A 23,745-nucleotide genomic window follows, 5' to 3' on the forward strand; every position below is an offset into this window, starting at 1 on the left:
TTTGCTATTGTAAATAGTGCTGCTGTGAACATTGAAAAAAACTTTTTAAAGTGTTAAAAATGTCACATTGAAGACTAAGGAGCACCTGACCCACCCGATGGTATTTTCAATCTCGTCATATGCATGTGAAAGACAGTGAATACAGGAGACTCTAGGAGAATTGATACACATTTGAATTATGTTGTTGGTGAAGAATATTAAAAGTACTACCAAGAACATGGACTTCCAAGAACAAACAAATCTGTTTTGGAAGAAGTACAGCAGGATTGCTCCTTAGAAACAAGATGACAAGACTTCATCTCACGTACTTTGGACATCTTATCAGGAGAAACCAGTCCTTAGGGAAAGACACCATGCTTGATAAAGTAAAGGATCTGTAAAGGGAGGGATACTCTCAACAAAATGGACTGATACAATGAATGCAATACGGGATCAAACATCAAAATTGTGAAGCTGGTACAGGACCATGCGTTTCATTCTTTTGTGCATAGAGTCACTATGAGTCAGAACTGACTCCACAGCACCTAATAACAAATACAGCAACATGATCAGTGTATGTCATTAAATGCTATCATTGTTTTTGTTGTTATATGCTATCAAGTCAGTTCTGACTCAGAGCAACCCTACATACAGTAGAAGGAAATATGCCCAGTCCTGTGCCATCTTCACAACTGTTATGTTTGAGCCCATTATTGCATCCACTATATCAGTTTATCTGTTTGAGGGTCTCCCTCCCTTTTACTGATCCTATACTTTAAATTTTGTGATGTTTTTCTTCAGAGACTGGTACTTCCTGATAACATGTCCAAAATGCATGAGATGAAGTCTTGCTATCATTGCTTCTAAGGAGCATTCTGGCCACACTTCTTCCAAGACAGATTTGTTCATTCTCCTGGCATCCCATGGTATAATCAGTATCCGTTGCTAACACCATAATTCAAATTCATCAATTCTTCCTTGGTCTTCCTTATACATTGTCAAGCTATTACAGGCATATAAGGCAATTGAAATACCATGGCTTGTGTCAGGTCCAGTTTGGTCCTCAAAGCAACATCTTTGCTCTTTAACACTTGAAAGAAGTCTTTTGCAGCAGATTTGCACAATGTAATGTGTCATTTGATTTTTTTTTGACTGCTGCTTCCACAAACATTGAATGTAGACTCAAGTAAAACCAGATCCTTGACAACTTCAGTCTTTTTCCCATGCATGATGTTGTTGTTTAGTGGTGCAGTTGTGAATATTCTTGTTTTCTTTACATTGAGGTGTGATCTTGGCTGAGGGCTGTAGTCTTTGATTTTCATCAGTAATTACTTCAAGTCCTCTTCACTTTCAGCAAGCAAGGTTGTTTAATCTGCATGTTGAAAGTAATTACTGAGCCTTTCTCTAGTTCTGATGCTCTGTTTTTCTTCATATTGCCCAGCTTCTCAGATTATTTGTGCAGCATAAGAGGGAGCTTAAATAAGTTTGAAAAATGGAATTAAAATATAATGGTATTTTTTGAAGTCATATGGTAAAAGGCTATAACCCTAACACATACCTTTGCTGATTTTAAACCATTCAGAATCTCCTTGTTGTTTTTTAACAACTGCCTCTTGGTCTTTGATTATGTACACAGTTAAGTTTTCCGGAATCTCCATTCTTTGCAATGTTTTCCATTATTTGCTGTGATGCATAGTTGAATGCCTTTACATAGTCCGTGAGACACAGTAAATGTCTTTCTGGTATTTTATGCTTTCAGCCAACTTCTATCAGCAGTGACATGCTTCATGATATGTCACATCCTCTTTTTATCTGGCTTAAATTTCTGACTGCTCTCTATTGACAGACTGCTGCAATCATTTCTGAACTATCTTCAGTGAAACTCTACTTGCATGTTATATTAATGGTACCATTTGATAATTGCCACATTCTTTTGGGTCACCTTTCTTTGAGATGAACACAAACTTGGATCTCAATTCTGGTTCATTTAGAAGAAAACAATTAAGTATAATAAAATAAGCTGTTGGCATAATTGCTGGTAGCGCTCATCCTGAAATTCATGATCTAAGTTTGCTTTACTCTTATCTCATTTGGTTATTTCATACAACTCCTCTAACATAGGTTAAATTCTGTCTTTTTCAAACTAAGAGTTTTAACCCTTTTTAGAAAGAGAGTACCTTTCATAGTAAGGATAAATAGTGTGTTGTGGAAGCTTTAGTTTCAGTTATATATCCTTTTGTTTGATACAGACAAACAACACACAGAAACTTGTATACTGAATTACAGTTTACAATTTTTTCTTGTAGAAATAGCAGTAAAAAATGGCATAAAGGTACTTGAGCCTGTAAGAACTATAGAAATGTTCTTCTGACTCCTTAACAATTATATGATATTCTTGATATGATCCCAGGAGTCCATGAGGAAAGGTAAGCATTATCTGTGTTTAACAGAAGTGGATATGCAAACAGTGTTATTGAAAACATATTCAAGTTCACCTTTATAACATAAAGCCAAGTAAGCATCTAAGTAATACTCTCGTGCCATATAATTAGCTTCAAGTTTTACAGCTCACTTCTTGAAGGTCTGTAATCTACTTTTAGATCTCAGAGACCTCTATGTTTGAAATTTGTACTGGCTGCCACCAACACATCACCTAATGGAAATTCCCACTGAGGAAGAGAATGTGGTAGGCAGTGACTCCCTTCCCCACTTCACCCATAAACGTTCTAGGAATCAGAGATAACTCTCCCTTAGGAAGAGACTGAACCAAACCTTTAACAGACTATGAGTGCCTTGCCTTTGCTTTTCATACATTTCTATCCTTAGAAGTATCTTCACAAGGCAGCCATTCATTATGGTAATGAACCCTTTCCTTTAGAGATCCTTTCCCTGACCAAGTCCGCCTTTCACAAGATCCACCCTCATAGTTTCACCTTGACTTTTGTAAGTTTTATTGTTTCTGACAGTTCACTTGTTAAGTAGTATAGATTTGCTACTCCTGCTTTCTCACAAATCTTCAAGTTTTGTAGATTTCCAAGCACAGCTGAGTATCTCTCCCCCTCATACATTCATTTTTTAAAAGTAGTTTTTTATAAACCTATTCTCTTTGCTCCTTCTCCTCCAAAAGGTGACAGAAAGTATTTTATGGTAATCAAAATTTCAGTGTCTTTGTGACATGATAGAATTGTTTTTCCTCTAAAGTAATGTCTTAGGATGTCAAAGTCTTCTGTGAGGAGAAGCTTTGTTCTGGGGAATGTATAAAGTGATTCCACTTAGTTTAATATAAAAGGATAAACTTGGGACTAAAATGAGGCATTTCTGGGACTCCTTTGGACTGTAGTTCATTTATATTTCAATTACATTATCAATTAACAAGCTACAAATGGCTTCTTTATTTTCATGTTTTGTTGTTTAGAAAACAACAAGTGGCCACTGAATATAACCGGAAACAGGTTCTCCAACACTACTTTGCAGAATGGCAGCATCGGCATGATGTAGAAACCCGAAAGAGAGAACTGGCTCTATCCAAGGAGGAAACCAGGAGAAAAATGGATGAGCTGCTAAAGGCAGCATCACTAGGGAAACTCAGTGCAAATGGGTCTTCAGGCACAACTAGTCTACCTGATGAGACTATAGCCACTGTGGAGCCATCCATAGATGAAGAGGTACCTTGTTTTACTCTGCTTGGCCTTCCTGCCTATTAAACATTTGCATTTGAACTTTGCATTTTTGTAGCCTGGGTATGTTAGAGGTTGTCAGGTTGCCTCATCTAGGGTATTTAAAAGATTAGAGCTACTGCAGGCCATAAAAGTTACCTTTCAGTCAGGGTTTATTTTCTTTAAAGAATCTTTTTATAATTGCACATAAACTTTGTTAGGATTTGGTTGGGCTGTAATATAGAAAGGAAATTTAAAACACCTAAGTGAAAGACCTTTCAGGAACAGATAAGCTAAAGCATTGTTTACAACTCCTGAACTTATCTTATTAAATCTTCAGACATTTCTTTTCTAAATGAGCTTGTGACTTACAAGAGGGCGGTTTTTAAGTTTGATTATTTTAATAAAGAAAACCACATATATTTATTGGGACTATTTGATAGAAAATCACAGCAAAAAACAGTATAATTCCATCATGCCCCAGGGGTAACCACCTTTAAGATGCTGATGTACAGTCAGCTGGTCTCTTTTCCATTCAAGAATATGAAATTTTGTTTCTTTTAAATTTTGTGTAACTTTTATGTAGGTTCTATTAAGTCAGTGAGGATATTTAGTCTGCCATAATGCAGGAAAAGGAAAGCCATGATTTTTTTTTCTTCTTCTTCTTAGTAGTAACTTAATTTTCTTTTTCTTCTTTCTTTTTTTCATTTTTATAATATAGCATGAGCATTTTCCATTTCACTAAATATTCTCAGGCAACAATAGTTGTCAACTTGGAGAGTACCACAGAATCACACCTACTAAATTCTGATAAATTCTCATTTCTGAGTGCAGGTTACCTATTTTTATTTTTTATTTTTGGAAGTCCACGGTAAACCTGATCTATACCCATAGCTCAGGACTGCTTTTCTGGGCCATCATTTTATAAGGACTGCATGATAGTCTATCATGAACCACAAGGTAGAAGCTGTTTAACTCCTTCTCTGCTGCTAGACATTTAAGTGGTTTCCGTTGCATTATAGTAACCAGTACTTCAATGAATATCCTTGTGCTTAAATTTTTGTACTCATCTATGATGTTTTACTTTGGATACATACTGAAATGTAAAATTTACACTTTAAAGATTCTAACAGAAAGCCATTACAGAAAGATTGTGCCAAATAAGTGCCTGCTTTCCTGCATGACCATGTTTTTTGTTTTTCAATCTCTGCCAAGATAAAATTTTCTCACTTTATCTTTATTTCAACATTTGTATTTCTTTGGTTATATTGAGGTTGAACATTTCTTCATATTAGTCATTTAAATAGATAGTGTGGCACTGTAAGGTGTAAAAGGTCGGTTGTTCAGACCCACCAGTTCACTCCTTGGAAACCCTACACAGGGTCGCAATGAGTCGGAATCAACTTGGCGGTACTTAACAACAACAACAACCTACCTAAAAAAGTCGAGACTTACATAATCTCTAAGATTATGACCCTTAGACACCCTTCAAACCTGAACCCACCCACAGCAATCACTTTTCAGCCAAACAATTGGCCTATAAAGTAAAGAATAACTTTTCAGGGAAATCAACCATATAAGACCAAAAGGGCAGCATTTGCCCAGAAGCAAAGTTCAGAAGGCAGGAAGGAGCAGGAAGGAAGGATAAATGCAAACATGAAACCCAGGAAGGTAGTGGGAAGGATGCTATTACATAGAGAGATTGCAACCACTGTTTTGAAACAAAATGTGTATGAATGGCTAAATGAAAAATCAGTATCCTCTGAAAACGTTCATACAAATCACAGTAATACGTTATTAACTAATTCATAGATATAGCTAAAGACACTTGTCATGTGCTTTGCTGCTATTTCTATTTGATGAATATGTTGTTGTTGTTAAGTGTTATCGAGTCAGTTCCAACTCACTGCAACCCTGTCTAGGGTTTCCATTGAGCGGCTGGTGGGTTTGACCTGTTGACTTTGTGGTTCATACTGCCCTTGGAGTCCAGTGCATGATCCTGCAGCACCAAACCAGGATTCCATTTGATGATTATATATATATGTTTTTAAATTTATAGATGTTCTTTATGTTTTCAAGAATTTGTACTTTCATAGTAGTGCTTACTGCCATGTTTAGGAAGCCTTTTAGAGGTTTGCTCCCCTCTCCTCACTCCTTCCCTTCTATATAATACTGTTAAATACTTAACTCAGTCTTGTAATTAAGTTAGGTACAGGAGTGTCCCAGCCTTGCTTTTTACCCTGATTACTGTTAGCAAGATAGGCTGATTTTAATTTTAAGTTTAGTCTCTCAGCAAACGGGATCTTGAGGCTGCTTATTGGGACTTATGTAACGTTTTTGGTCCCTTCCCCTAGGCAATTTATCAGCCTTTATGTCAGTTAGATCATTTTGTTTTCACTGAGACCCAGGAGAGCCTTCTATCTTAAGAAATAGCTGTGTGGAAATTCTAGCTTACAAAGTAACGTTTCCTCTGTTATTATCTTTAAAGGGGGAAAAAAAAAATCAGCAGAAGAATGTTTTATATATGTAAAACAAAATTATATACATATATGTATATATATATTAGACTTAAGAAAGAAAGCTTACAGATTTCTGAAATCAAGAATAAAAGATTTTATCAAGAAAGAGTAATATTGAAAAAATAGAGCAAAAAATTAAGGACTGTAATAGACTCTGTAGGTCACTAGATAAACTCTAATCTTTTCCGGAGTGTAGAGTATAACATGAACAAATGAAAATATAAAATCTTTAGTTAGATGCTCATTAATTATATATTCATAGGAATTCGTGTACCAGGAGCACATATATTATACCTTGAAAATTTTCAAAATGATCAGTTAGCTAATAGGTGATTTTCTCTAATTAAGCCTGATGGTTCAGTCCTGTTCTATTAAGTACAATCTGTACCATTGAGTTTTTCCTTTATTCTCTTATTTTCACATCAAAAATTTAGCTTGTTCCAAAAGAAGTCTTGTTGCTATATTCAAGGCTTTTACTCAGTCTTGCTGAGGTAATAACGTATCATTACCACAAAATTTAAAAGGGCCTAAAATATATGCCCTGTTTGAAGCTAAATTACTTAAGCAGGTGTTCTTATGAATAGATGTCCACTGACATTTTTGAAATAAAAGGTTATTAAAAACTCTTTACTCGTGTCAGTTTCCATATATCAAATCCTTTCACTTTAGCTGAGCCTTTAGAAAGCATTTCCATCATCACAAAACATATTTTTCAGTAACTGAGTATTACACTCTGTTAGTGTTATTCAGAGAGAGCTAAAAACTTCTAATATTAGGTAGTTCATTTATTTTTCACTTATACCACTGCAGATGGCATATCCAAACCTGGTCAGACTTTAGACCATGGAATCAAACCATCTGGAAGACACATTTTAACTATGACATTATTTTCACCAGGATGTTTTCTAAGTAAGAATTCTGTTTCCTTCCTCTTACTATAGAACTTGTAATTGAGTATGATCGCTCAGCTTATTAAATGAAATTTGTATGATAAAGCTTTGAAAACTAGAAAGCAAAATGCTCGTATAAATGCTGTTGTTGTTAGGGGCTATTGAGACAGTTCCAACTCATAGCCGCCTTTATACAACAGAACAAAACACTGTATCATTCTCACAATTTTTGTATTTGAGCGCATTGTCGCAACCACTTGGTCAGGATGTCTTGTTAAAGGTCTTCTACATTTTCACTGACCCTTTACCAAGCATGATGTCCTTCTTCAGGAACTGGTCTCTTGATAACATGTCCAAAGTATCTGCAACAAAGTCTCAGCATCTTTCTTCTAAACACTTGAAAAAGTTCTTTTGCAGCAGATTTGCCCAATGCAATGTAAAGATTTTATTAGGTAACATTCTTATGTAATACAGATATTTTTCTACCATTCATCTGTTAGTTTATTGTGCTTTGGTTGCCTGTGTGTTCCTGTGATGCTGGAAGCTATACCAATGATATTTTAAATATCAGCAGAATCACCCATGGTGGATAGTTTTCACTGGAGCGTCCAGACTAAGACACTCTAGGAGGAAGGAGAGGCAGACCACTTCTGAATGATAAACCACTGTTGTTGTTATGTGCCGTGGAGTCAGTTCCAACTCATAGTGACCCTGTACAGGGTTTCCAAGGCTGTAAATCTTTACGGGAGCAGAAAGCCTCATCTTTCTCCCGTGGAACAGCTGGTAGTTTCAAACTGCTGACCTTGCAGTTCACAGCCCGATTCGTAACCACTACACTACCAGAGCTCCTTTTGTAAGCCCTGTGAATGATAATGGCATGTTGTCTGATATAGTGCCAAAAGATGAGTGCTTCAGGTTGGAAGCCTCTCAAAATAAGACTGGGGATGAACTGTCTCCTCAGCATACTGCTGGCAGTAATGATGTGGGTGGAGCAAAGCTTTCAGGACTTTCATTTGTTGATGGGGCACAACTCCAAATCAGAAGAAACTAAAATGACAGGAAAGACCAAAATGGATGTCAAAAGAGACTCTGACCCACTCCAAGACTGAAACTCAAAGGGTACACACAAGTAGTCATGTAAGCTTGCTGGCGACCACATTAGTCTGCTTGTGAGTGGAAATGGGTGAAAGGTAGCAATAAAGATATGGGCTAAGTTTGACCACATTCCATAGACTCCCATTGACCTTGAGAGAGATAAGAGGAAGGGCTGGTTGGTCTGAAGTGTAGTGAGACTTGGGGACTTCTGAGCCCATGGACAAGGACCTGGACAAGGAGGGCTAAAGCTGAGAGTGAAGCAGCTGGCTGATAGGAAGTGAGAGGAGATGCATAAGAATGCCCAAACTTGCAGATAGTACCCATTTGGCCTAGCTTAGATGGCTTGATCAGAACTCGACTAGAGGAAGATAAAAAAATTTCATAAAACAAGTGTAAATTGCTACAATTTGATGAATTTGACCTATACTTATGGATGTAGTAGCTCAAAATACCAACTGAGAAGGAAGAAGTCTTCACATCAAGGATCAAACTTATCCCCTCTGCACACAGGGTGGATAGCGATGGGCAGCTTAGACATTAGCTATCTAAAATGGGCAGTAGGTGGGGGAAAGGGGGGCTATAAAGGCACGAAGTGGCTGGCTTACAAGTTTTCAAGAGGTAGTTTAGTTTCAGAGTGAGCAGGGGAAGGTAGACTCCCCACTCAATAATTTTCCTCTTGTCTAGATGAGTCTGGTTGTTGAAGGAGGTGGGGATAGAATTCATTGATTCAATAGTGAGTAATTGTTATCATACCTAATTGTGAATGTTGCAACGGTAAAGGTAGAAGTTGTATAAGAAGAATGGGGGAGTAGTTAATCTTACATTTCAGGAACAGAGGATCCTAGGATCATCAGGAGAGAAGAACATGAGCTGAATGTGGGACGCTTATCAGAGAAGCAGAGACACAAGAGATAGAGGCAGAGGTGATGGCATAGAGCGATAGAGCAACTGAGGACTCTAGATTCATGGAATGAGAAGGACTGTATACTAGCAGTCAGGAGGCTAGCTTTCAGAATGTGCCCTTTGGTTGTTTAAATGATCATGTATCCCTGCATGTGTGTTTTTGTTTGGTTTGTTTGGCATATCAAGTAGAAAGAAGAAAAAAGGGGGGAAGGGAGGTTCTTGATCAAAGAAACAATCTATGATGGTTTTGAGGGGAGGAGGAAATTATACATGCACTAGAAGGTAGACACACATTGACATGGGTGATGGGGCAGACAGTGTACAACTGGAGGGAGATTGGCAGAGGAAAGATGGAGGTGGCGGGAGATAGCAGGGAGGAATGCAGTGGTTAAAGTGAACAGAGGTAAATGCTATTAACTGTTGGTGCATGCAGGAGATGCAACCATGTAATGAAGCAAAGTATGTGATTTGTTGGTTGTGGAACTGATGATCTGCTCTGTAGACCTTCACTCAATTCACAATAAAAAGTTTAAATAAATAGAGAGATTCTGAAACTTGCTTTAGAATGTAGAGAAGTTAAAGGAACTGGAAAAATGATGAAGTAAAAGAACTCAACAGAATATTTCAAAGGGTAGCTGGAGAAGACAAAGTAAGGTATTATAATGAAATGTACAGAGACCTGGAGTTAGAAAACCAAAAGGAAAGAACATGCTCAGCATTTCTCAAACTGAAAGACTAAAGAAGACTTCAAGCCTCAGATTTTAATATTTAAGGATTCTATGGGCAAATATTGAATGATGCTGGAAGCATCAAAAGAAGATGGAAGGCCCCTGCTCCAAGACTGACACTCAAAAGGAACACATGAGCAGGCATGTAAACTTGCTGGTAACCATGTTGGTCTATTGGTGAGTGGAAGAGGGGGAAAGGCAGCAATGAAGAAATTGGCTGAGTTCAACCACAGTCCATAGGCACCTGTTGACCTAAAGATGAAAGAAGAGGGGTTGGTTGGTCTGAAGCATGGTGAGACCTGGGGCCTCCTGAGCCCATGGACAAGGACGTAGCCACAGAAGGCTAGAGCTGAGAGTGAAGCATCCAGCTGATATGAAGTGAGGGGAGATGCACAAGAACACCCAAACTTGCAGACAGTACCCATTTGACCTAGCCTTGATGGGTTGATAATCAGAACTCAACTAGAGGAAGATTAAAAAAAACAATTTTTGATAAAGGAAACAAAAGTAAAGTGCTTAAAATAAATAAATAAATAAATTGCTACAATTTGATGAACGTGACCTATACTTATGACTCAAAATACCAACTGAGAGGAAAAGAGTCTTCACATCAAGTATCAATGCTGCACCCTCTGTATACAGGGTAGATAGGGATGGGCAACTTAGGCATTGGCTACTTGAAATAAGGGGACGATACAGGCATGAAGTTTACGAATCAGGCTGCGAGCTACAAGGTCAGCAGTCCGAAACTACCAATTGCTCCGCAGGAGAAAGATGAGGCATTCTGCTCCCGTAAAGGTTAACAGCCTCAGAACCCCTGTGCAGGGTCGCTATGAGTTGGAACTGACTCCACGGCACATAACAACAACAACAGGCATGAAGTGACTGGCTTACAAGTTTTCAAGAGGGAGTTTAGTTTAAGAGTGTGCAGGGGAAGGTAGAGTCCCTATTGAATAGTTTTCATCTTGTCTAGACGGGTCTGGTGAAAGAAGATGAGGATAAGATTCTTATGATTCAGTAATGAGTAATTGTTATCATGACTAATTGTGACTGTCACAACTGTAAAAGTAGAAGTATTGTAACAAAAAGGGGGGAGTAGTTAATCTTACAGTACAGAAACAGAGGATCATAGGACCATCAAGAGAAAAAAGCGCAAGCAGAGTGCGGGACCCTATCCAGAGAAGCAGCGACACCAGTGATGGAGACAGAGATGAGGACATGGAGAAAGGGAGTAGCTGAGGACGCTGGACTCATGGAAAGAAAGGGACTGGGTACTGGCAACCAGGAGGCAGTCTTGCAGAATGTGCCCTTTGGTTGTTTAAATTATTATATATTCCTGAGTGTTCTGTGTACATCTCCCCCAAACAAAGCAAAACAAAACAGGGAATGGAAGTAAGTACTATTGAATGATGATTCACAGAGGAGACTGTAATCATTGCAATGAAACAATGGTATAAAGCCGATGTTCTCCTGTGTAAACTATCACTCAGTTCACAATAAAAACTTATCCCCCCCCCAATTTTTTTTTATCTTCAGATAAATAAAAACTGAGTGTTTGTTATAAAAAAAAATCTTACAAAAATATTAAATGAAGTTTTTTACACTGAAAGTTACAGAGAAGAGATAAAGTTCAATGAAGAAGGTAATTATGCAATTGTAGAAGACAGTACAAATACCTATTTCTTCTCCTTTTCTCTCAACTGATTTAAAAACCAATTGTATAAACACCAGATGGTAACTCTAATACACCGGGAATAAAATGGAACCAGAAATTGTAAATAAAGTGGTTAATATAAGAAGATTTATAGAAGAAGGAGAAGAAGAAGATGGAAGGATTACACAATGTCACTGCACCAGACAGAATTGGTCAAGGTTTGCTCATTTCAAGATGTGCCATATGACCAAGAACTGATGGTATTGAAGGAAGACATTTAAGTTATGCTGAAGACATCAGCAAATAAAAGGTCCAGGAAATGTTGGAAGATAAATTAAAATGTTTCAACAAATTGATGCAGTGCTGGAAGCACTGATTTGTCTGTGCCAGGATTTTTGGAATACAGCTACTTGCCCAACCCATCAGAAGACATCCATATTTGTGCCCACTCCAAAAAAAGGTGTCCCAACAGAATGCCAAAATCACTAAACAATATCATTAATATCACATGCAAGTAAAATTTTGCTTAAGGTAATTCAAAAAGGATTGCATCAAAAGAAAGTCAAGCTGGATTCAAAAGATGAGATAGAATGAGGGCATTCATTGCTGACGTCAGATGGATCTTAGCTGAAAGCAGAGAATACCAGAAAGATGTTTAATTGTGCTTTATTGATTGTCCAAAGGCTTTTGACTTTTTGAATAATAACAAACTGTGGATAAAATTGTGAAGGATGGGTATTCCGGAACATTTAATTGTGCTCATAAGGAATGTATACATAAACTAAGAGGCAGTTGTTTGAACAAAACAAGGGGGCACTGAATGGTCTAAAATCAGGAAAGGTGTGTGCCAGAGTTGTGTCCTTTCACCATATTTAATAGAGTCCTGGTGTGGCGCTGTGTGTTGATACGTCAGACTGCAAAGCTGCTTGAACTGCAAGGTCGGCGATTCAAGCTCACCAGCTGCTCCTTGGAAACCCTATACAGGGTCACTATGGGTCGGAACCAACTCTGCAACACTTAACAACAACACAACAACAACATTCAGTCAGTATGCTGAGCAGATAATCTGAGAAACTGGATTACATGAAGAAGAATGTGGCATCAGGATTGAAGAAAGACTCATTAACAACCTGTGATGTGCAGATGACACAAACTTGCTTGCTGGAATTAAAGAGAATTTAAAATACTTGCTGATGAAGATCAAAGTATAGATTGTACCTCAATGTTAAAAAAAAAAAAAAATCTTCACAACTGTAGCAATAAATTAAATCATTATAAATGGAAAAAAAGATAGAAATTGTCAAAAACTTTATTTTGCTTGGATCCATGATCACCACTCATGGAAGCAAAAGTCAAGAAATCAAATGATGTATTAGACAAATTTACTGCAAAAGACCTTTAAAATGTTAGGAGCAAAGATGTCACTTTGAGAATTAAGGATTAAGCTTCACCTGATCCAAACTAAATTTTTTTATCACCTCATATGCATGTGAAAGTTAGATAATGAATAATGAAAACTGAAGAATTGATGCATTTAAATTCTGATGTTGGCAGAGAATATTCAACAAATACCATGAACTGCCAGAAAAAGAAACAAATCTGCCTTGGAAGAATCACAGCCAGAATGCTTCTTAGAAGCAAGGATTGCAAGATTTCCTTTCAAGTATTTTGTACATGTTTTCAGGATGGACCAGTCCCTGGAGAAGAATATCATGCTTGGAAACATGGAGGATCAGTGAAAAATAGGAAAAGACCTCCAATGAGATGGATTAACATGGTGGCAGCAACAATGAACTCAAGCATAGTTGTGAAGATGGACCAGGACCAGGACCAGGACCAGGCAGTGTTTGTTCTGTTGTACATGTTGTTTTTAAGTGTCTTCAAGTTGATTCTGATTCATGGTAACCCTATACACTATATAGGGTTTCCAAGGAGAAGCTTGTGCTGTTGGGGTTGAACTGATCTTACAGTTTGCAGTCCAATTCTTATCGTAAAACACCACTCCATGACTCCTTTGCATTGGCTCGCTATGAGTCAGAATCAACTCAGCAGCACCTAACAACAACAATAGTTATAGATATTTACTCAGTGAGCCTGGCCTTGCAAATATTTCCCACATAGTAGTAGCTGGAGAATATAGACTAGTCTTTAATACATGCTTTAATCCTGGAGTAAGTAAATTCCCTGGAATCAATAGATAATTGTTTAGTGGCACAAGAGGCATCGAAAGAATTTAGCTATTATTAATTTGTTAAGGTATGCCATAGTTTTGAAAGGATAGAATATATATTTCCTTATCCACAGAATTTTCAGTTTTGTGCAGCATTCAGAGCCAATTCATGCATATTAAAATTTCTGTATTCTATCTTTGGAGTAATCTTGCTTAATTCACAAATGAACTTTTCAAATGACACATTTACTTAAGGGCACATTTTCTTTATTGCCAGCAGCCCAGCAGCCCATGGGGATGGTTCTTAGAAGTGTAGCCACACTCCCACACAGCTTCCAGTGTAAGCAGCAGTACACCTTCTAAGAGTGACTCACAAAGCTCAGGCCAACAGCCTCTGAGATCACCAGGCCGAAAGCCCAGGGTGACTCCGGCTGAGGTGCAGGGCATTTGTACCTGGATGATCTCATTGGCACAGTGCTTTAAAGAGCTGAGCTGTATAACATATGTCTTTTCTTTCAGGTGACTCCTGTGCCCATCTTGAGGGCAAAGCCTCCTCTGGGGAGCACTCATTGTATGCCCAGTCCTCCTCTAGGAAAACCAACAAAGAGCACCTTGAGAGTTCCACTTCAGAATGTCCTTCTTAACACATCTGACAGTAAGCAACCCAAGACTGTGGATGTGGAAGCCTCACAACAGCCTAGCAGCAACGAAAAGCTCGGAACCACCAGCCAGAAAGCAGAGCCCATTTGCATGGGCCATTTCCACAACCGCCACATCTTCCAGCAACAGCTGATTGAGAAGCAAAAGAAGAAACTTCAGGAACAACAGAAAATAATTCTGGAGCTGAAGGAAAGCCAGAGGCTGGCAGAGGCTCGGTGGGCAGCAGAGCATGCCGCAGCAGTCACAGATACACAGAGCCGCCTGCTGTCAAATCCCAGAGAAGAGAAACCCAAAAGAACATGCCAGATGCTTCTTAAGTATGTCCACTGTATCAGAGCACAATTTAGACTGGTTGTTTGGGCTTTTTACTATGGACTTCTTTGCCCTGCTTCCAGATTCTGTGATCTTTACTTTTTTCTTCTTTTATTTTACACTCAAAGCAAAGAAGCCATGTACATTGTTATTGATATGTGATAGCTGTTAAGTAGGTATTTAAGGCAAGTGGCTGTATATCGGGATCCGGTTATATAGGTAGCATTTGTAGCATAGCTACTTTTTGTCTGAAGAGCTCTGTTACTATAAAAATAATTACTTGCTCTAACTAGGTTTCTGGGTTTCTGACTATGTTTAGTGCTGAGAAGCTAGGTCAGGCAATGTCAGGTCCAAATGGAGCCACCTTAGGCTGGCTAATTACCTAGTTTAAATGTCAAGTTGTTTGAGTGAAACTAGATAGCACTAGCTGTTTGGGGCCTGAAATAAAAATTTAAATTTCTCAAAAGTCATTTAGAACTGTTTCAAATGTGCTTGAGACAAACAGTACATGTGATTTAAAAAAAAAAAAAAAAAAAGATCTTTTTAAAACGTAGAATAAGAAATACTTACTGCTTTGAAACACTTGGATGGGAGTCCAAGTATCTGACTCATGTTGCGGTCTCAGGCCTATCACTCTACCTTTCACTGCCTCATGGGCCATTTATCAAGGGGATATAATAAAAATTAGTTATCTCAGAAAGTATGGATTAACTAAACTTTGTGAAACTCTTAGAGATCGTCAGGTGGAAAGGGTTTGAAAGAAGCTGGTTATTGGTCTGAATTCCTTTTTCCTTTTTTTCCCCCCTTCAGTTCACCTGCTGCTTCCCCAGGGACTGAGAACAGTAGAAGTGAATCTCGACATTCTCTTTCTGGACCCAGAAGGCAGCCAGTACAGCCGATGGCGCCGCATCCCATACTGAAAGGCAGGGTTGTCTTGGTGATAGCTTTGGTGGTAGTCATTTTCCTTCTTCCAGTAGAACATGCTGGGATTGAATCTTTGCATCTTGTGGGTTTGGGGAGTCCATTCATGAACATTAAAATTTCTGTGACCTACAACTGAATCATCTTACATAATTCACTCATGAACTCTTTGAACTCGAGAATTTTAGGGCACATTTTTCATATTGCAAATGTCCAGGCCCAGTGGGATTGTTTGTATGGATGTAGACACGTTCCCACCGTGTTCTCCTGTGAGTAGCAAGAGAAATCACAGTCTGAGATGGGTAGACACATGAGGAGTAGATGCATCAGAAAGCACCATTACTTTCTTTCTGCCTCTCTGCCAACCTTTATGACCTTTGCAGGCAGTGTACATAAAATTGCTTAAAGGTGTATCAGATTTCCATAATTTGGAATTTGGATCGTGGGGATTTAAAAAAAAAAAAAAAAGTGTGACAAATTACACTAATGAGAAAACTCTGAGGAGGTGCTAAGAGTAAACATTGAAAAGATCACCTGTCATTTGATAACAGTGTATTTCGTTAGCATGAATATATTTGTCAGTTTATCCAAGTTAAGGTATTATGCCATTTCATAATGAGTTGTGCCTTTATAATAGCCTTTTACTAATAAAATCTAGAAACTGGACATTTTAGTTTATAATACTCTTGATACACATAGAAAACCATATTTAAGCAAAATAATACTAAGAATAGAATCATTCTTTAAAAACCACCTAGTGACTCTGTTAAATGGTCTTACTCAATTTAAATACTGTATATGCATTAGTCTATGTTAGTAGACACTTTGAAGATTATGTTGTGGTTTGTAAATCTGTGCTTTTTTAAAATTGTGGCAAGATTGTTGCTCTAACAAGAAGTGATATTGTCTGAAGGATGTTGTGCCTGAAGATAATTCCTACTAAAAAGAAGTGGACAATCTTTGTATTGGCTATCTGCCAGGACAGCAGTTCATGCCATCTTTGTCTACCCAAGGTTGATCAGGAAATGCCTACTTTATTTAATTTCAAATGCTCAAATATGTGTGTGTAACTATATATATAGTTAATGTTACGTGCCGTTGAATTGGTTCCAACTCATAGCGACCCTGTGTAGGATTTCCAAGGAGCAGCTGGTGAGCTTGGAGTGGCAGGTGAGCTTGAACCGCCAAACTTGTAGTTCAAACAACCAGCTATATATATATATGTGTGTGTGTGTGTGTGTGCGTGTGTGTATATATATATATTGTTGTTCTTAAGTGCCATCAAGTCGGTTCCAACCCATAGCGACCTGCATAGGGTTTCGGTTTCCAAGGAGTAGCTGGTGAGCTTGAACTGCTGACCTTGCAGTTCAAACCAACTGGAGTATTAATGTACTGGACCATTGGACTGCGCAACATGAGGCATTTTATATATATATAATTTTTTGTTGTCGTTTCAGACTACTTTTCAAGTAGCTTTTAATGATTGTTGTGGTTGTTAAGTGCCATAAAGTCGGTTCCAACTCATAGTAACCCTGTATATGGTTTCCAAGGAGTGGCTAATGGGTGTAAACCATGGACCTTGCAGTTAGCAGTCCAGTGCTTATTCTACAGCAAGCTGTAGAAAAAATAGGGAAACAGCATATTTCTAGAGCCTCTGCTTTTGAAGGACCTCTTACCTTGATCCTGTGGTCTGTTTTTTCCTTCTTAAAGACACACCCACCATCTCTGGCTGCCTTACTACGCTGTTTGCAGCAAAGGATGTACTTATATCTATCTGTAAGAAACATTCGTCTGGTTAGTTTTTTGTTTGTTGACTCTTAAAATTGGAGCTTAAATTTTCTTCTTTTTAACATGGCTCAGGGAGCTGGTTTAGGGGAGCAGAACTCTGATACCCCTCCCACCCATACCCCCTTCTGTGAAAGTCCCAAGTGATTACAGAGTCATATTATCAGACCATCTTGCACATTTGCTTCTTTTGGATCGATATTTAGTAGACTGTCAAGAACACAAGTCTGACACTCAAATTCGTTCAGATGCCAGTTCTCCAAATGACTGGTACAGTTCCATTTCCTGCCCATCTGGTGATCCAACCCTTAAAACGAGATTAAAATGTATTCATCGTGACCCCAAACTTTAGTTTGTTTGTTGTTGCTACATATACAGACATATGTACAGAGATTTAATGAGGCTTGAGGAATGATTTGAAGAATGATTCTATTCTCAAAGTATTTGCTAGCTATCATTAAAGTTTTCTAGTCATCAGATGTATTGTCAAGTCAAAGTTCTGGTTTCTGGGTTTCAAGTACTAAAAGCCTTTCATCAAGGCGTATCTTATTTAAAGCAGTAAATAGTTATCCTAGTAGAAATATAAATGAAAACAACTAATCTACACATTGTCCATCACTGCTGAGGCTGGGATTGTAGAACTTTAACCTAGAGATTATATTTGAATGCATAATACATCTCTGTTTTTGAGATGGTGAACACTCAGCTTGCAAGAAAACTCTAATGACGATAATGCTAAATTCTACTCTGAAGTGGAGACATCTCTTTTGCAGAGTTTCTCTTATTTTTAATATTGGAACTCTGTTACTGTTTTCTAGCCATGGAAGAGAGAGCAATTCAGCGAGCTGAACGTAGGCGGATCTTGGCTGAGAAGAAGAGAAAACAATCAGAGGACAAATTGGTAATAAATACAGAGTACAAACTGAAGCAACAAAAGGGACTTGTATAGGTCTTTATGAAAACATGAAATCTTGTTTGTTCAAGCCTCTTGAGACAGTAGAGCTAAACTAACTCTGGAAACAATCTTTTATCTACTGGCATTAACTTTGTGACGATTTTAATACAAGCATGTGGGGAGGGGGAGGCACATCAACATCATTTATGTAACAGAAAGAAAATATTATAAAACTTGATGGGAGCCATCAAATTGGGAGATTGGCACATAACCAAAACTTTAGCGTATTTTAGGTGAATGTCCACCCTAGTAAGTTTGCAAGAAAAACTTAATATTTTGTAAGGGAAACTTTTTGTTTTCCAAAGTTTGACTTTATTATAAGAGTCCAGACTGCCAGAAACAAATGGTTGTGGCTAGCAAGAAAAAATGCACAATTCCAAGAGTGACTTTTTGGTGAAATGAGAGAAAACTTTTTTTTTTTTTTTTTGAATTTTACAGTTCAAATTAAGAATCAAAAACTCACCATTATATGATGAAAAATTGCCTTATTCATCCTCAGTCTCACCTTCCAAAATTGAAAATCATTCTTTTGGAGAAACCTTTAAATGTCATAACAGAGCACACATTAGTGAGGTTTTCCACTTTTATTAGAAAATACAGACTTCTCCCAGAGATGGGCTGGTCACTGTGTGTAATACATGCTTGAGTTTCCTCAACATTAGAGACCTTATTTCCTTACATAATGATAGTTCTGATTTTTATACATTGTAATCTTCATCAGGCCCAATTAAAGGCCCAAGAGGAGGAGCGTCAGAAGAGGGAAGCAGAAGAAAAGGAGGCTCAGCTTAAAAGAAAACGAGAAGAAAAGAGACTGAAAAAAATGGTTAGTAGAGTCTGATGATTCAACTCACGTCTCTTGTGTGTGATTCTCTGGCCCTATGCTCCTGTCCCACTCCAGAACTTCTGTCTGGAACACTCTTCCCATCACTGCTCTGTTTTTTAAATGTCATTTTCAGATCTTAACACATTCTTCCAGATTAGTCTTTCCTACCCTGCCCCAGCATTCAAGGTTAGGTTAGGTCCCACCTTATGGACTCTCATAAAGCTACCTTTCCTCTAGAGCATCACCAGTACTTGTAATTACACATGTATTTTATGGTTATTTAATTAATTTCTGCCTCCCCAACAACTGTAATCTCCATAAAAGCAAAGGGGCCAGTCTAGTGTCAGTTACTAGTGTATAGGCTAGCAGTGTGCCTGCTGTATACTTGGATCCAGGAAACATATGTTGAATAAATGAATAAGTGATCAAACAAGCAAGTGGAAGAAAACACACACAAAAAAAATGTGAGACAAAATTCTTGCATTAAGTTATTAAATTCTACTTGGAAAGATAAGACTGAAAAGATGCAGACCTGTTAGTATAGCGTATGCAGTCTTCTGCTACACAGGCCATTTTAAATTTAAATTTAATTCCATTCTAGTGCAGGAATGTGCACTGTAGTAATTCTACTCTCTTAAGTTTGGCTAGTTTTGTTGTATGATCAAGACTGTGATCTGTCTTGATGACTGTTTTATGTGCCCTTGAGAAGAATCTATTCTGTTATTGTTGCAGTTTCCTGTAAATGTCAATTAAATTAGTTGCTTGATAGTGCTATTCAGGTCATCCGTCTCCTTACTGATTCTCTCTCTACTTTTTTACCAACTATCAAGAGAGTGTAAGGCCTTGACTAATGTTGTATATTTGTCGATTTTTCCATTCAGATTTATCCATTTCTGTCTCATGTGTTTTGAAGATCTGTTTATTAGGTGTATACATGTTAGGAAAGGTTTACACATCTAAGTCTTTATATATGAAATGGTTTTTTTTAGACATGTAGCTGGGTCTTATATGTTAACTTACTATCTGTGTCTTTTGACTGCTGTGTTTAAATCTTTCACACTTAAAGATTTGTTGTTATTGTTGTTGTTGTCAAGTGCCATCGAGTCGATTTCCGACCCATAGCGACCTTGTATAGGGTTTCCAAGGAGTAGCTGGTGAGCTTGAACCGCCAACCTCACAGTTCAAACGGCTTTGCAGTCTGGTGCATTAACCCACAGCGCCACACCAGTGCTGTCAAATCATTTATGACTCTTAGTGACCCTGTATAGGGTTTTCAAGGAACAACTGGGGAGCTTGAACTGCTGACCCTGCAGTTCAAACCTACCTGTGGCCTTGTGCTTATCCTACAGTGTCACACCAGGTCGCCAATGTATATTGATATATATTAATATGTTGTTGTTGCTAGTGCCATCGAGTTGGTTCTGATTCATAGCAACCCTATATAGAGTTTCCAAGGAGTGACTGGTGAGTTTGAACCACCAACCTTATGGTTTAAACCAACCCTGCAGTCCAGTGCTTTGTCCCACAGTGCCACACCAGGACTCCACATACTGATATATTTGGATTAAGGTCAACCGTTTTGTAAGTTGTTTTCTATTGTATTTGTTCTTTGTTTTTTCTCTTATGCTGCCTTCTCTGTTTTAATTGAGCATTTTTATTATTCCATTTATCTCCTCTATGGAGTTCTAGTGTGGTACTTTAGGATAAACCCACTGCCTGCTCCTTGGAAACCCTATAAAGGGTCACTATGAGTCAAACAACAACAACATGGATTAATTATTTACTCTTTTCAAAACATTTTTAGTGGTTGCCCTAGGTTTGCAATTACATTAAAAAAATAATAATAACCTTCATCTACCTTCAAATAGGGGTCCTGGTGTGGCGCTGTGGGTCAATGCGCCAGCCTGCAAAGCCGGTTTGAACTGCAAGGTTGGTGGTTCAAGCTGTTGTTGGTTCACCAGCTGTTCCTTGGAAACCCTATACAGGGTCACTATGGGTCAGAAATGACTCAAAGGCAATTAACAACAACAATCTTCAAATAAGTCCTTGTATGGCACTGTGGGCTAATGAGTCAGACTGCAAAGTCATTTGAACTGCAAGATCGGTGGTTCAAACCCACCAGCTGCTCTTTGGAAACCCTATACAGAGTCACTATGGTTTGGAATCGACTTGATGGCACTTAACAACAACAACAGCCTTCAAATAATACTATACCAACTCATAGAAAGAAAGGGCATTCTTTATTTATTGTTGTTAGTAGCTGTCAAGTTGATTCTGACTCATGGGTATCTTATATATGCCTACTAGAACTGCTCCACAGCATTTCAGAAGCAGACCTCCAGGCTTGTCTTCCAAGGCACCACCAAATTTCCACTATAGAATTATAATAGGCTTCTTAGAAACCATGCAGATAAGATCATAACAAACTAATATCTTGAAAGTTTTCAAAAAAACAATTGTCAGTCCAGAATTCTGTATCTAAAGAAAATTTCCCTCAAAAGTAAAAAAGAAACAAAGACTTTCTTGGACAAACAAAAACTGAGGGAATTCTCTGCCACCAGACCAACATACAAGAAATGTTAAAGGAAGTTCTGTAAGCAAAAAGAATATGATATAGGTTAAAAACCTAGTTTTGCACAGAGAAATGGAAATGTACAGGAATATGACAGGACATTGTACCAATATATTTCCATTTCCTCCCACCCAACTTTTCTGCTTTTGTTGTTACATGTATAACCTATATTTTGTTTGTATGTATACTATAAACAACCAAAACACTGATACTGTTGTTTGTTTAAGTAGTCAGTTATCTTTTTTCTACAACTAAAAATATTCTATTTTTGTCTTTCTTTCTTTCCTTTTTGATGTTTTCATCTTGTTCCACTTTGTTTGTGGGTGCTTGGCTACTAACCAGACCCACCAGCAGCTGATTGGGAGAAGAACCTGCCATTCTTCTTGGGAAAGATTACAGTCTGGAAGACCTTTTGGGGCAACTCTCCTCTGTCGTGGGGGATCACTATGTGTTGAAAATCAACTGAATGACACCTAACAACCATATTTTCAACTACTTGGTACCTTTTTTGACTGTGTCACATCTGATAAGACTATTGAGGGTGTTCTTTATTTCTATTACTGTGGTTTTTTTTTATTTCTAGCATTTTCATTTGATTCTTACAGTATTCCATGTATCTGTTAAAATAACCTATCTCATCCTTGAATGATGTCTACATTTTCCCTTGAAGCCTTTAACATATTACATGTTTTTGTGTGCTGTCGAGTCGGTTCTGACTCATAGTGATCCTGTATAGGGTTTTCTGAGCCTTTAAATATTTGCAGGAGTGGAAAGCTACATCTCCACTGTGAAGAGGCTGGTGGACTTAAACTGCTGACCTTGTGATTCATAGCTCAGGGCTCATTGTATGTTATCTAAAATATTCTGATTGTTTCAACATATCTATTATGTTGAATTGTGTTGTAATCATTGCTTTCTCTCTCCCAATGGCGTTTTTGCTTGTTTTAGGTTATATCTTATTTTTTTGTTGTTGAAAAGCCAACATGCCATCCTGTGTAGTAGATGCTTAGATAAATAGGCCTTTAATGTGGAAATCTGTGATCATCTGGCCGGGAATTGGGATATGTTTGAAGTCTGTTGTCCCTGTGGTTACCAGCTTTGAGATTTGTTGTTGTTATGAGCACCAGAGACTTCAGTTTCCTCTAGTGACTTTGTTTTATCTCCTCTTTTGGCTTTGAGTCTTTCCTTTGTGTTATTCCCCAGAGTTAAGTCCCTCTCTTGCAGATTTCCACAACTATGCTTTGCTGTAGTTACCGGAAGCTTCGTAGTATGATAGTGAGGTGTGGAGGAGAAAGGGAGGCATTTTCTAATGTTCTGAGTAACTCTCACTCTTTGGAATGTACAACATTGGACACTCACAAGTTTTTGGCCCCTACTCTGTGGTGAAGTTTTTCCATGCACCACTGTTTCCTCTCTTCAGCGGCAGTGGGCATTCCAGAGTCTTGATCTATGATTTAAGGGTCTTCTCCCAATTGCAGTTGCTTTTGATTAGATTCCAATTCATGGTGAACACTATATGTGTCAAAGTAAAACTGTGCTCCATAGGATATTCAGTGGCTGCCATTTCAGAAGTGGGTCAGGAGGCCTTTCTTCTGAAGTAGGGGGACTCAAATCTGTAATCTTTCAGTCAGCAGATGAACTTGTTAACTGTTTGAGCACCCAGGAACTTTATCTTTTTCTTACTTCCCCTTATAAAGTAGTGTTCCTTTGCTTTTTGTTTTTCTTCCTCCTCTTAGACTGGTCTACAGAGAGTCCCCTTAGCTCCTACCGCCTACATAGCCCATCAGTAAATTCAGGTGTGATCCTTTGCCCCGCAGATTAGTCCTTTTGTTTCTGAAGAGAGTATGGTTTGGGAAGATTCTGTTGTAGCTGCTGTTCCTCTCTTTCAAGCAGAACCACTTGCAAGCATTCCGGAGGGAAATGCTTGCAAAGTGTATTGTTGTTGTTATTGTTAAGTGTCCTCAAGTTGGTTTTTCTTAGTGTTTTATTGTGAATTTGTGGTCATTTACATAGGAGAACATTAGCTTTATGTTCATCCTATTGTTCGTTTCATTGCCATGGTTACAACCCCTCCATGCATCATCAGCCAACCAAAGGGTATACTCTGCAAGCCTGCCCCCCCC

At 38.1% G+C, this 23,745-nt stretch overlaps 1 protein-coding gene across 1 annotated transcript in view; it reads left to right on the forward strand.

Annotated features, from left to right (window-relative positions):
- The window catches only part of KIAA1407 (KIAA1407 ortholog), a 159,345-nt gene that overhangs the window by 81,270 nt on the left and 54,330 nt on the right, over window positions 1-23,745 (forward strand). The window contains exons 9-13 of the mRNA XM_006864204.1: window positions 3,395-3,644; window positions 14,114-14,571; window positions 15,377-15,489; window positions 18,091-18,173; window positions 18,949-19,050. Of these exons, the coding sequence (XP_006864266.1) occupies window positions 3,395-3,644; window positions 14,114-14,571; window positions 15,377-15,489; window positions 18,091-18,173; window positions 18,949-19,050 (1,006 nt within the window). The remainder of the gene's footprint in view (window positions 1-3,394; window positions 3,645-14,113; window positions 14,572-15,376; window positions 15,490-18,090; window positions 18,174-18,948; window positions 19,051-23,745) is intronic.

This window comes from Chrysochloris asiatica, unplaced genomic scaffold (assembly GCF_000296735.1).
Source record: "Chrysochloris asiatica unplaced genomic scaffold, ChrAsi1.0 scaffold00061, whole genome shotgun sequence".
Lineage (NCBI taxonomy): Eukaryota > Metazoa > Chordata > Mammalia > Afrosoricida > Chrysochloridae > Chrysochloris > Chrysochloris asiatica.